Genomic DNA, 14,556 nt, shown 5'->3' on the forward strand with positions numbered 1-14,556 from the left:
GCCCATTGCATTGTTCCCACACCATTTACGCCGGCTATTTCTTTCACTCCTTTGTATTCACTCGCTCTTTCTTCCATCTGGCCGACATCTAAATGACGCCCCGAGAGTAGACGGCTCAAATTTGCTCGTGTGACCTCCTCTGTTTTTTTTCTCCTTCCCCTTTTTTAAGTGCAGCTATAACCAAGCAATGCGGCGTCCACACAGGAGACGGTGACATGCGGCGGTGCACTGATAGACTTTCCAGTGGAGTGAATAAAATCAGCATCAGGCTAGTGGAGCTGATTACCCCCGATATGAAAACGCAGTATCTTAATGGTACATATTTTCAGCAGACAGCCCAGTTGCCTTTTCATTTTGCGCCTAATACGTCTATTCTTATGAGTCATTTACTTCTTTAATTACCTTTAGCAGCAGATGCACAATGGTGTATTAATGTGAATGATTTTTACGGCCACTTTATCATACTGAGCCTGGCGAAGTTGAAAGGCGTAATTGAGGTGGAAGAGCGGCTTGTGAGAGAGACAATATTTAGCTGACAGCTCCTCTTGTAGTCCGGGAGGCTGTTTATGAGTTTACACCACACTAAAGCTGTAATAAACACCGTCTTCATTTTATAATGGCAGGGGGCGGAAATGCCTGAGCTGAGAATGCCGTGCTTATTGAATCATCTCAGGAAGTTGTTGGGCATAATAAGACATCTGTGTATGCAGCCGATTTGCTGTTGCTCGTGTTTCCTCATGCGTCTCCACAGTCAGTTTACAAGAAAATAGGATTTATTGTGTTAGCCAAAGTAAAATGAGATTTGGAAATGCACAAATGTTTTAGGCTGACTGACATTGTTTGAAATCTAATGTTTCACTTTGAGTAGTGAGTGTCTCCCCCCCCCCCCCATCATCCCAGTGCGGTGATTTACACGCTAAAATTTAAAGTCCATTCAACAAATCACTCCGCAAACAAACACTCATGATGTGTCAAGAAAAATGGAATTCCTCTTCGGCTTGTTTTGTTTTTTTGCTGGAGGATGTTGTCTCAGCACCTTTGGCCCGTAAATGGAGCGTATTTAGAGTGCATACTGTCCAATACTGACACTGACGACCTCTGTTTACTTTCACAGGTAAACAGTGGAAGGATATGTCGACTTCACTGAAAACTATTTATTATTTTCTGTGGGCGGCACGGTATTGCAGCGGTTAGCACTCTTGCTTCACCGCGAGAAGCTCTCAGGTTCGATTCCCACCTGGACGGGCCTTTCTGTGTGGAGAGTCTGCATAGGTTTCCTCCGGATACTCCGGTTTCCCCCACCACTAAAAACATGAATGAATGGATGCATGGTGGTGGTCGGAGATGCGTGTAGATGTGACAACGTTTATGTCAGTCTCCCAGGATAGATTGAACTCCACCGAGAATGGAGTGAATGTATAATTGTCTCATGTAAAGTGCTTTGCGGCTATGTCTATGAAAGGCGCTATATAAATAACGTTATTCTTCTTCTTCTAAAAATCCTCAAACTTTGCTGGGTGTGCCGTTTTTGCCACCCTGAAAAGTGAAAAGGTTGCGTTTAGCCTAATGGTTGATTGTCACTTCTGTTGTTTGTAGCAATAAATTAAACCACAGAAAGTCAATGTCATCTTCTAAAAGGGGAAATTTGCCAGTTAGCCAAACACATTGCCCTAATGATCCATTCCTGTCTGGAGCCGTGACAAAAATTTGCAGTCAAATGAACTGGCCTCCTCACCCGTGTGTGTAAACACACAGAAGATGTTTGCATGCATTTTAAAAAGCCAAGATATTAAATGTTTGCTGTTAGCTAAAATCAATTTGCTCTGTGCCCACTTGCTGCATGTGCAACTCTGACTGCTCATGTCATTTGCATGTGTGCTGTGTCTTTGTTTGCTGCTTGTGTTCATCCCTTGGTGAGTTTTGGTGATCTGGACCAGGGTGAATAAAGGCCTTCTTTAGCCATCTGTTGTTAAGCTGCTGGCTAAGCAATGCCATGGTATCCAAACAAACGCACAGCGCACAGCAAACGGAAGCTGTCAGGCCCGCATAGCTGAGCTGACCTCTGGTGGGGCCGCGGAGAGGGGAGGGGGCGGCTCTGTACCAGGCTCAGAGCGCCCCAGCAGCACACTGGGGCAGGTTTACTCTCCCCTCTGCTCTCTTCCGTCTGTCTGCACTCGTCTGTTCAGCCTCCTCTCTTCCTTATCCACTCACACTTCATAATTTTGCTGTGACTCTTGTTTTTCTTCTACAGATACAAAGCATCCATCAGTGCTGCATTACCTGTTGTGGTCAAAGAGGAATAGAAGGGAGGCTCACTCAACAAACAAAACCCCCTATTAAACTACTGCCTATTATACAGAAAGCCCAAAGTGTAATGTTAATCCAAATACATGAATGAGTTTGTGCATTTCCAAATATTACTTAAAAATATTTATGAAAAGTTCAGTCAGTCCATGCTCTTCCCCAGACCACAGCAGGACAAACGGTTTACTTAGAGTCAGATTGTGACTTCCTTTCGTACATGTGTTATTTTATTGTTAAATTTAGACACTTGAAATGTTTAGTGTCGTCATAAATATTAATGGATTAGCTGAAAAGTGCAGTGAAGGTAGAGGGTCTAATGGCTGGAAGTACGTATAAAACATTGATTTATTTATGTATTCTACATGAATTAGTTTGGAAACCTAAACACAGACGGGAGAGTGTTGTGCTGAGGACATAAAATGTGCAAGGTTTGCGCGTCACGGCCTGTTTTCCATATGGAGTGGCTTTTTGGAAATGGCATTAATTATATACTTACAGGGATAGCAGACTTCTCCTACTTTGCATTGCAGATAATGCCACTGACGGAAGGGGAACAAAAAGGCAATTAATAAAAATAGGCATGAATCTGGAGGCTTATGTTTAAAAATCAAGCTTTCATCGAAATATATAAAATGATATGCATTTCAATTAAAACGGCTAGTATTCAACGTAAATCCCATTATTATGTGTTTGCATAGTCAACAGCACTCAAACGGTGTCTGCTATCACCCAGTTCTGCCAATCTAATTTATGTATGTAGATCAGTGCTATTGGAGGCCACTATCTGTCAGTTTGCATTCACCATCCTCTCTTAGACAAATATAAAACCGTTTCTCAAACACAACTTTTTACAGAAGACTTTATAAATGGTTGAAAAGCCCTTCAGGCTTGTTCACAAATATGATGCTTTGTAAATCTTTCTTCTGAGAGAATTTCTTACGACTGTCTACCTGGGATACCAGAGAAGACTCTTAGAGCAGGGGTAGACGACGTCAGGCCCTCCAGCATAGAACCTCTGGCTCCCAAGATGATTTTGAGTAATATTACATAAATGTAACCAAATACACAATAAAGTACAAAAAAAGTATTGGAAAACTGGCAATGTTTCCTTCCAAAACACCTCATTATGATGCGCAAAACTTACAGAAAAAGGTGCGGGCTACAATTGTGACATTCGGCCCTTGGTGTTGCGGTAAGAAAATCTACCCCCACGACGCAAACTTGCCTACCTCTGAGAGCGGTAATGTTGGTGTTTATATATTACAATCTGACTTGATTGCAATTAATCTTGCAGCTCTATCTTGTATTGTGTTTTGAGGCTGGACAAAATGAAGTGAATTGTTCTCATCATGGGGCAAAGGACCTTGTGTTAGCAAAAAGAACAGCAGTGCTGATAAATGTCAGGAAGGTTAAGCCCTGCCATCAGTCAGAAAGTCAAGCAGATAACCTTGACATTTAGGCCATGAGCGTGGATGCCCGCAGAGGCCGAGGGTAGAGCCAGAGGGCCCTGTGTCGTCTGAGAGGGACTACATTAAGAGCTAACCTATTAGTGGTGTTGTTGCTCTCTGTCTCTGCTGCCTAATAAAGATGGCTGCTGAGTAAATATGCCGCGCACACTTACACACAAACCCACAGACCTCCTTCCGCCTCCGTCTCTCCGAGTGGCCGCAGGGATCCGGTTACACCTGCTCGCACATCTTCCAGCAATTAGGAGCAATCTGCTTGAAACCATTTCACGTTCAAGGTCTTCCCCAGCTGTAGCGAGGCAGACCAGACGCGCAGAGGAGTACACAGGCCTCTGTGTTGATAGACCTGAACAAACAACTCTCCACGACTCTCCCAGGTCTGGATCCCCATGGAAACCGCCCAAATGGCTACTTCTAGTAAAGTTAACCGCATTCCTCCATCACTGTTTCACTGCATTCTCCCACTGTTTATCTTTGTAGCAGAATAGCAGAATCCACCTTCTGCTGAGACCCATGAGTGCTGTTGTGTAATTTGGACAACAGCACTCATGGTTGTTGTCCAAATTACAACAACCAATTTTAACATTACTAATTCATGCATTTTATAGCAAGTTTCAGTAATACATTCCTGCTTTAATAAGGTAGAGTGCCTTTTGAATGTAAATAATGTGTCTGATGTAAAGCGCAATGTATACTAGGAAACAAAATGTCTTTTGTGTTGAAATATATTGGCAAACTTTCCACAGTGAACTTGATCAAAGTTGCACAGTAACACAAGTGCCGCTGAAGAATAAAAAGTTCTCTGCCATTTTTGTCATACCAGCTTTGCTATGGCAGCTTCCATCAGACCTCGGAAGCTTAGCAGGAAGTCAGTCAGTACCTGGATGGGAGACCGTGTGGGAACACCAGGAAGCCTAGTGCATGTAATGAGTGGTTGGTGGTGGTCGGAGGGGCCGATGGTGCAGACTGGTTGCATCGCTTCCGCCAGTCTACCCCAATAGTAGCCTATCACCACCAAGTATGGAGTGAATAAATAATGCAATGTAAAGCGTCTTTGAGTGTCCAGAAAAGCGCTTTATAAAACCAATGCATTATTTGTTGCAAAGTTGCTTACGACGTTGGGAGTTTGGCTTTATATTTATGTTTTATTTATCCTAATTTGCATCTTAGAGATTCTAATACTCAAATTATTCAACCTAATTATTTCACTTTGGGTATGTTTGAGTTTCCAAAACCAGTGGAATAACACATTTATTGTCAACCTTTGTGATATTGGTTTATGTAAGTTGCATGGAAAACCCAACATAAAGGCACATGTGGAACATACGTCTCAAAGGAGATTGTGGTGCAACACATTCAGCCGAGAGCAGACTTGACTGTGGTGCTGCTCTTAGCTGGGATTTGGAAGACACTCGGAGCTGGCTTTAGCAGCAGGAAACCCCAAAGCCTGTAAATAATCCACATGTGCCGCCTGCACATAAAGACATCCAGTGCTTAGCGGTTCCCTTATCACAGCGTGATAGCCCGGGGACATAAGAGACGCTCCTGCCTCCATTCACTAATATGGTGTGAACGGAGATGCAGATAAAAGGCCGCTTGTTTATTGAGGAAGTTATGTTCACAGAAGGAAGACGCTCTAAACTTTGAACACGCTTTAAATAGAGAAAATAAAAGAGGATTGCAAATGACAAGGATACCAAATTGCACATTGGTTTTGCCTGATAACGCCTTGTCATGGGCTGGAGGGTGTTTTCTAATCAAAAGCACCTGCAGGCTCTTTTTTATGGAACACAACTCATTGGAGCGTCTGGTGCATGTAGGCGTTTATCTTGTTTTCTCACACTGTAACAAGCTTTAGTGGATGCCCGTAACAGCACTATTGTTGTGTTGCGCCGCTCTGCATGACGTAATTACACAAGTCACTCTCTTTATCAACGCACAGTGCATTACAAAGGCCTGCTCGGCTGCATTTAAATGAATAATTAATAATTCATCAGTTCAATTATTACTCACTCAGCTACTTATAAGGTCCCCCCAGATTGCCGTCAGCCTTGTTTACAAGTGCAGCTACACACAGTAACAGACTGCAACAATGAGCCAGTCAAAGCGGCTTGTAGTTGTTTGTTGATTTACTGGCTGTAATATAATTGTATTCATTCAACACACTGATACCATTATATTTGTGGTAGTAATAGTACAAGTAAAAAACAATTATGTGGCTATTTTTTGCAATATTTGAAGTTTTCACATTCATTTAAGATGCATGTTAGCTTGAGCTTGACTTAATACCTAAATGAATTCCTTTTTCACCCAAAATCAGTTCCATATCAAACTAAAAATGCACTTGAGTCTGTCATCACGTTTTAGTTTACCACAAGCTGCTCTGGTATTTGTATGCCTCCCCGTGTCCTGCACCTTTGAATTAGAGATCAAAGGAGATAAATTCCAGAGAAGAAGGAGGAGGGTGCTGTGTAAACATGGCAGTGACATCTCGCCATGGGTTATTTTAGACGAGCGTTAGGCTTGTCATATATGTCTAAACACAACAGCAACATTCCACTGATCCAGATACAACAGTTGAGCCTGGGGAGCCATGTCTATGTGGAGCCCGGTTAATGGTCAGAATCACCTAGCTGGACAATTAACCTATTGTACATATTTTTAGCGGTAGTGGAAACCAGAGTACCTGGAGGAAACCTACGCAGACACAGAGAGCATGCAAACTCCACACTGGAAGGCCGGGTGGGAATCAAACCCAGGACCTTCTATCTGTGAAGCAAGAGAGGCTTTGTTTTAGTAATTCAAACGTATTAGATAAAGCACTAATAGCATGATGTTCATTGAGAAATTCAAAAAATTGCATTACATGCTTGTATTCAGGCAAATGTATTTGTTTATTCAAGGGCCGACCGATATATCGGCTGACTCATATATCGTGCCAATATTTCGGTATTTTCAATATCGGCTATCGGCCGATATCTGCCTTTTATCGTCCGATATCTACAGAACCAAAAGGGACAGAGACTTCCAGTTTCTTGCAATGGAAAGAGCTTAGTCTGAGCCCTCCCACAACTTCCTAGTCCTCAGGGGAGCAGAGAAACATTGCGGTGTCACCAGTTTGTTCACCTATTTTACGTATTTTATGACTTTAGTGTTTAATTTCAGAACCATAAGACATAAAGACGTTATTTCTTTTGGAATCTACTCAAATGTCATGAGAGGTGACATTCAGGGAAATATGCATTCCATTATGTCTTCCTCAACAAAAAAGTCTTTGAGACAATTGAAAGATTAAAATTATAAACATTGGTCCTTTATCCCCTTGATTAATGTAAACTTGTGTTTCTAACTGAGAAAATCCAGAGAGAGCACGTAAATCCAAGTAAATAAATACTAGTATAAAAAAGAGTCCAGAACTAACTTATGATGCACTTCAAGTGCTAACCACTTTGCCAGTGTCATATTTGACATGTATGTAGTATTAAAGTAATTATTTCATCACTAAATTCTTGAATATTGTTGACTGGAAACTTGTTCCTTTTCTGTCCAAACTCCTCATATCCTGTTGACTCAACGCCCCGGGTTGTAAAGCCTGATACACACATTTCAATTCATGTGTCACTGGCTCCAGAGAAATCCAATGCATTTCTTTGTTTATCTTTGTGTGTTCCTGGAACACCACACCCCACAGTCACAAATTCCATCATCAGACCTTTTTATTGCATCATTTGCATTACAAGTAAGCCTAAATTGCAAAATCTTGAAGTATTGTGTAGGTGTGCTAGATTAGACTTTGATAGCTGAAGATACTGGTATATTGCTGCTGTTACCGTTGGAGTCAGATTGATTTTATTAGTTAATTTTCCAGAAAGATTTTGTTCATATTTAAATGTCTGTTTTGGTAATGAGCAGAGGAAGATAACTATCTCAATAATATTGCCTTCTCATGTGGGAGTGGATCTTGTTCACTTCGTTTCTCACTACAATTTATTCACTTTCTGTATGAGTTGACATGCTGTCTCCGGGGTTCCCCTCTACAAATTTCAAAGGAGGAGACAATTACACATGCAGAATAACAAACATTGACCCAGTCAGCTAATGTATACTGCAAAAACACAATGTTCCCTTATATAAACTTATTTGAAATGCACTTATTTAAAATGCATCACTAGGTTGGGCTCAGGGAAGACACTCCTTTAATATCTATTATTTACTGCAAAAGTGACTAGGCATCAATTTATCTCTTTTGGAAAAGTTCTGTGAAAATGTTCTGATCCTGAGTTTACAACCAAGCTGAAATCACCTCGACATTTATATTATTATTGTATTTAAGATATACAGTGTGTGGGAATTGTAGTTTTTGTAACTAATTCCTGCATGTTTTGTGATTCTTGTAGATGTTCAGAAACAAACCATAATCCAGAAACGGCAACAGAATTATTTATTTAGCAATGTAATGATATTTGTTGACTATCAGTGTTAGCGTGGGGGAAAAGCCAGACAAACCACCACCAACTTATGACATCAGCAGGTGGTGGGCTTGCACTTGGAGGTGTTGGGAAAGCGACCAACTGTGAATATTCGTTAGTCAATAGTGGAAGAACTAAACAAATCATAACTCCAGGTATGTTTCCTGACGAGGGAACATTCGCTCAAAAAGTCCTCGGTGGACGCTCACATACTCATAATGCATTCTGTCCGTTATGTTTGGCGTCCATCTGTCTCCACGTACTGTAACACATTCCATTTATTGTTACACTTTGCGCTCTCCTTGACGTATATATTGTCCTTTACGTGAGATGAGCTGCTCGGGCCCCGCACTGTTTGTTTAATTGTGGGAGCTATCGTCTGAGGAAAGTGGAAAGAATGAGGCCAGTTATTTACCCAGATGGTTTACTGGTGGAAGGTGTGGGAACCCATCACTTTCTTTGTATCGCTGGGTGTTTTTTTGGAGGCCGCGAGCTCTCTCCTGTTTTGTTTGCTCTGGATGGCATGTTTGATTATTTATTGTAAGGGAGTAGCTGGAGCAATAAACATGTGACAACGCCGCAGTTTGTTTTCCATGGCAGAGGCTGTGTCTTTTTTACACGTTTCTGAAACAACTCGCATTTGTTCTTCTGTCAGAAAGAGAACGAAAGGAGAAGCAAGAGTTTTAAATGTGTGATGATGTTTTAAATATGTGTAGTGGTCTGCTTGTACAATCTGTGTACAACTTTGAGTCTTTTTTTGTTCCAGCTTCACCATCATCATAGTTTTTTGGGTTTTTTTTTTGTACAAAAGCTTTACTTCCATGTATGTTCCTCTAAGAAATCAGGAGACAATTTTTAATCATGTAAACCGATCTGATTTCAGGCCCTCCAAGTGGCTCGACAGATACTCCTCCATCAGCAGCAGCAGCAGCCTCAGTCTCACCCAAATGCTGGCCGTAAATCCCCCAAAGCCAACGACAAGCAGCAGAGCATACAGGTACAGTGTGTGCCGCTCGTGCATTTTGCAAGTTTTTAATGGTGTGCAGTTTGTGGTTGTTGTGAGACTAAGACAATCAAACAAACTGTCCCTTTTTTACAAAGCAGCGAGCTCATAAACAGGAAGTTAAATCTTGTTCTGCGTCATTTGAAGTGTTCTACTGTACAATTTGAGCGATTTGCATGATCGGTTTTGCACTGATATTAGTGGTGCGGTTAAAACTTTTGAAACATTTGGAACCACTTGAAAAAAGTGAAGGGTTACTGCTTAATCCTTCATCGTACAGGAGCAAAACAAATACGACACCAACTCGCAGCCTTTTCAATGTTTTCTGTTGCTTCTCAAATGATTCTTTTGCATGCATCACGTTATAACGTACAGTCGAGCAAAGCAATAACAAGAAAGTCCAGTTTGGTACATGACGCTGTCTGTCAAATTAGGTATAGTCTACGTGTAATAAGTTTAAGTATAATAACAAGGCGCTGAAGGAGATATCGTTAATTTCTGGGTTGAGCGATATGTAAAGCGGGAGACTGTGTCACATGCTGAACAAACATGGGTTTAAAAGAAAATGTTTGCTTTTTTTGTGGTTGGCCTTTAATATGTAAAACATTGGCATATCTGATACAATATTTACGTTAATTTGAGGTTGGGCGCATCAGCTGCCTCAGAGATGTATATCTTTGTTTGAACAGGGAGCGCTTGTTTGTGTCAGTCTGAAATTGCAAACGACTTCAGGGCATATTTGGTAATTAATACAGAGGCCCCGTTCTGTATGTATGTATGTATGTATAATATTTAATACCCCTACTATCCCATTGGGGCCGGTTTTAATGAGCTATTGTAGCAGCTAGGTCTAATGTCAGGTTGCGAAAAAGCCTCTTTGTTGTGCAGATGTCTTCGGAATAGCTCCAGAGGATGAAATATGACTGTGATGACCTTTCAGTTGTGTGCATATTTGTCAGGATTCAAGTAAGTTGAAAGGATCAAACTAAACCGTTTCCACAGCCTGGCAGGGAATTGTGCTGCAGAGGTCAACAGAGGGGACCGCTACGGCAGATTCCAGCGTATAGCCAGTTGTTGGTACATAGTGAAGTGTGAGACCATCTCCAACAGACAAAGACAAAATTAAAATTCTAATTTATTAATGTATACAGAGAGCTTGGCCAAGCTGTCACTCAGCTATTGAAAAGAGGAGCGGGCTCTTGCTCTGCCCCTCCCCTCTCCTGCACGGCTCGTGTGAAGAGACGGAGCTGGAGTATCTAACTAACACCACAAATTGCCTGCCCTCTAATGTTGGATGTTTCATTTTACTGGTTTCAAAGTGCCATTACAAAGGATGCTACAGGTCTAGACAAGTGTTTGTTTGTCTCGAAATTACATATCCCGCTAATTTAACAGCCTATCAGCTCGCAGCCAGTTCATGCATAAACATCATTGTGTGGCTGGTATTACAATTCTTTTTTGATGGTGAGTCTTGCTTTAACAACTAGAGGCTTATGCATTTGACAGGAAGTGCCATAGTGCAGTCCTACATACGTGCATTCATGGAAACACCACTAATTCAGTCACGATGTGCACACCAGCCAGTGTTCACTTTGTGCCCGTGCCAAGGCCGGGTAAACCCAGAGTGGAAATCACAAACTTGTCAGAGATGAATGACTACTTCTGCATCGTTCATTTAGTAGATGCACAATGTGGGAATATAAGGAAAGGAAAGTGCAGAAATCATGTGTGAAAAGTAGGGATGCACCGAGCCAAAGCTGGTATCGGAGCCGATACTGGAAAAAATATGATATCGAGTATCGGCTACAAATATCTGATACTGAACAGATACCAGCCTTAAAAGCGCAACTTTTACCGCCTAAATCTAAGCTAACCTAATCTTAGTTTTAACTTGCGCAAATGTATTTTGATCGCTGCGCAAAATTCTGCGGTTAGCAATAGCATGCTAAAGCTAGCGGGAGCAGGCTAATGCTAATGCCTTGAAAACTAATCAAGGCTGGGTCAGAAACTATGATAGAAATAAAAAGTGGCCCAATAAAATATAATAACCACTGCTGAAGCCAAGTGTTTTATTTTAGATTAAAGCAGTACTAAGTAACGTGTTTACCTTAATAAATCTGTTTCCTAGTCCCTGTGGGGGTAATACAAGTGTTTATGGGATGTTTGGAGGGTCTTTCATCTCCCCCTGGTGTCTCTGGACAGAAAACCATGCTTGCAACTTGACTGCCCCCGGACCGGAGAAAGCAATACACACTAATGGAATCATGAAGAAGAAGCTAACATGCTAACGGGCAAAGCTAACTGCGGGCTAACGTCACTTTAAACAGTATTTACAGCCAAGTTTGAGTGAAAAAAAATATTTCCATTGTATAATTGGATGCACAGTAACCCTCTCTCCCTTCACCTTTTCTGTCAGCGTAGTATTTACTCTCCAAGACAATTAATAAGTTAAAAAATCGTAACTTGCTACTACACCTGCAGTTGCACTTATGGCCTCTAGGGAGAAGAGTTACTTAGTACTGCTTTAAGAAATAACTGATGTAACATATTTGTATGATCAGATCACTTCATGTGAGTCGTTAATGTAACCTAAAGCCTAGGATATTGAGTATAGAAAAGTCATCCTTGCTAATCAAGGATGTTATCCAAGAGTTTATCAATAGATATAATTAATCTGTAACATGACAATAAAAGATGACTTTATCGATTTTATAAAAGAGAATTCAAGGAAGTCAATTAAATTTTCCACTCAAAGAAAGCCACTTTTAAGAAAGTCTCTTGGTATCGGTAAATATCGGATGTCGGCAGATACTCAAACATCGGTGCATCTCTAGTGCAAAGTCGATTGTACATCATGCCGACATACAATGCAAGAATTTGTGTTTTCGCATTTACTTTCCTGCACACAAAGATTACATTCAAAATCTGCAACTGATCAGCAAATGCCATGCTTCCCTATACACATCTAGTTTTGATCTGAGAGGGCTGTGTTTTCACGCTCTCGTTCAGTGTGAGCTACAAACCAACACTTTGAGGAGCCCCTTACCTCAGAGCGTGCACTATCTCCATCACTTGCCTGGGTAATGATTCTCTGGTGAGCCCGACGAGGTCATCAAAAGACATGATCCCACAATTATGCGGCTGTGTTGTAAGCCGACACCCCATAAAAGCACCTGATCTGCCCGCGAGCCTGCATTCATCTCTGCGCGCTCTCCCATTAGGCACAAGAAGAGACTTTTACTCATTTGGAGATGTGAGGCACTTTTCATTTTACCCCGATTCAAGTAAAAAATAATGAAGCACTCTATAGCGGGAAACGCGTGGATAAAACGTGAGCACAAGAAGTAGGGGGAAAATGTACAATTCTTGATCCGCTGGGCTCTTTGTTTTTTTCTTTTTTTAATGTCTAACGTGGAGCATCACCCAGTGCAGCAACACCCTCCCACTGTTTCCCCCTGGACGCGTATCTATCAGTTGTGCTGGTGACATTACATAGAAGCTCTTTAATCAGAGTGGATACACAAACATCTGCCACACGAGCTTGAACGCAGCTAAACATACTTGACTGGTCAAAAAGCCAGTAAATTACATTGACACAGTGACACATGTAATTAAAAGAATCCATGCTGCTTTTACCTCGCTCGCGCGGCACCTGCAGTGGCACAAGAGTCGGCAACATCCACCCCGCTAATTACCATTATCAGTGAAATGCTCGGGTTTGTCTCATTAGTTCCATGTGCATTTAATTAGAGGAAAGCTGAAATTGGATTTAACTTATTACTTTTTCATGGATCACTTTCTTGTCATCACTTCAAATTGGATTGCAGCCCCAGGTAACTAATTATGCCAGCCGCAGGATCAGGAGTGGAGAAATAGGTAATTAGGAACAACACTGGTGGACCCTTGCTGATAGTCCAGCAGTAGCGGCGGCGGCGGCGAGGCAGGGGGAGGGGCAAATGAGGCCGGCGCGCGGTGCTGTTCTCGAGGAGCGCGGCTGGTTAAAAGACGCCGCGCCGCTCCCTCCTACGGGGGATTATGTGGCGTTCAGCTGGGTTAACATGTCGTGTCAACATGGTGTCTATGCCATCACTTTTGTTTTTCTCTCTTCTTTAATTTTGTGTCGAGATTGGCCTCCATTATTCATGCCACCGCTACAGTGTGAGGTATGGCCCGCAGCCAGCTCGGCCCCGCGTGCTGAATGGCACGTTGCTTTTTCTTTTCTTTTTTTTTATCTGCGGCGCTTCTGCTTGGATTTAAAAGTGAAAATCAAACTGATCTAGAAGGGGCATGCACGGGGAGGGAGGTACTAAATATGCTGAGGATTCAGTGCAGTCACTTGAATCAAGTGCAGACCTTAGGACGGAATATGTTATTTGAAGACGAAAAAAGCGCATTGGCCTTTTAACTGTTTTCACATTATTTTCATTGCCTAAATTATAAGAGGCTTATGCTGTCTTTTGTTGCTGCTGATTCCTTTTTAAGAGACTGGGCATATGGAGTTTTATCATTAATAAATGTGATTTAAAAGTAAGATTCATTCCTCCAAGTTGAAATCCATGTAACACACTTCTTCAGGAATATAGGATTTGACTTATTTTCTTGTAATGCATTTTTCAAAAACTGTTTTCACCCTTGTCATTTGGAACAGAGTTCAGTGTGTTGCATCTGGTCAAAGTTGAGCACAATAAAGAAGATTGTGTTTGAACTAGATCTTTCGTTTGCCAATCACACTAATTTTAAAGTACACCGACAGTGTTTTCATCTCTCTCCTTCCCTCCCTCTGTTTTCACACCGTATTGCGCTGGCCCACAGAGGGCATCTCCCGGTCAAAAGATAATGTCTTTTCGGTTTACAGGATGAAAGCCTTTTTGCCTTTCGAGTGGCCCCTCCTCCCTGCGTTTGCCGTTCCCATCCTTCATTTGCGGTCTGCACTGAGGGAAAGCGTGAGGTGACACGATCCAGGGGCCACGTCTGAGGCCGACAGGATGCAGAGAAGCTCTCCTTTTCCCCCTGTCTACTGTTTTTTTTTTCTTCTTCTTCTTCTTCTTCTTCTGCACTAGGCCTGTGGCATTGTCCCTACACATGTACACCACAGTGAACCAATCTGTAAGTCATTAGAGCACTAGGCCAAAACCCGTCAGCTGGAGTCGGGCCAACGCTGCAGGGCCAACTGAGGCAGCGATTCTGAAGCGTCCCAACAGCGGACACGGGCATAAAGCGTGATCGCAGCGCTGGCCGTGTACGCGCGCAGGTAGTTGCCCCCTTTGCGAGGTGACTGCGAGCCAAGTCTGGATAAATGCCCCCTTTAAGCAGC

The 14,556-nt window shown here is 42.1% G+C and overlaps 1 protein-coding gene across 10 annotated transcripts in view; it reads left to right on the forward strand.

Annotated features, from left to right (window-relative positions):
- foxp1b (forkhead box P1b) overlaps nucleotides 1-14,556 on the forward strand; it is a 169,980-nt gene that overhangs the window by 96,920 nt on the left and 58,504 nt on the right. For all 10 annotated transcript variants that reach the window (XM_079578555.1, XM_079578564.1, XM_079578562.1 and 7 more), the window contains one exon: nucleotides 9,123-9,236. In XM_079578555.1, the coding sequence (XP_079434681.1) occupies nucleotides 9,123-9,236 (114 nt within the window). The remainder of the gene's footprint in view (nucleotides 1-9,122; nucleotides 9,237-14,556) is intronic.

Source organism: Gobius niger, assembly GCF_951799975.1.
Source record: "Gobius niger genome assembly, chromosome: 20".
Classification (NCBI taxonomy): Eukaryota; Metazoa; Chordata; class Actinopteri; order Gobiiformes; family Gobiidae; genus Gobius; species Gobius niger.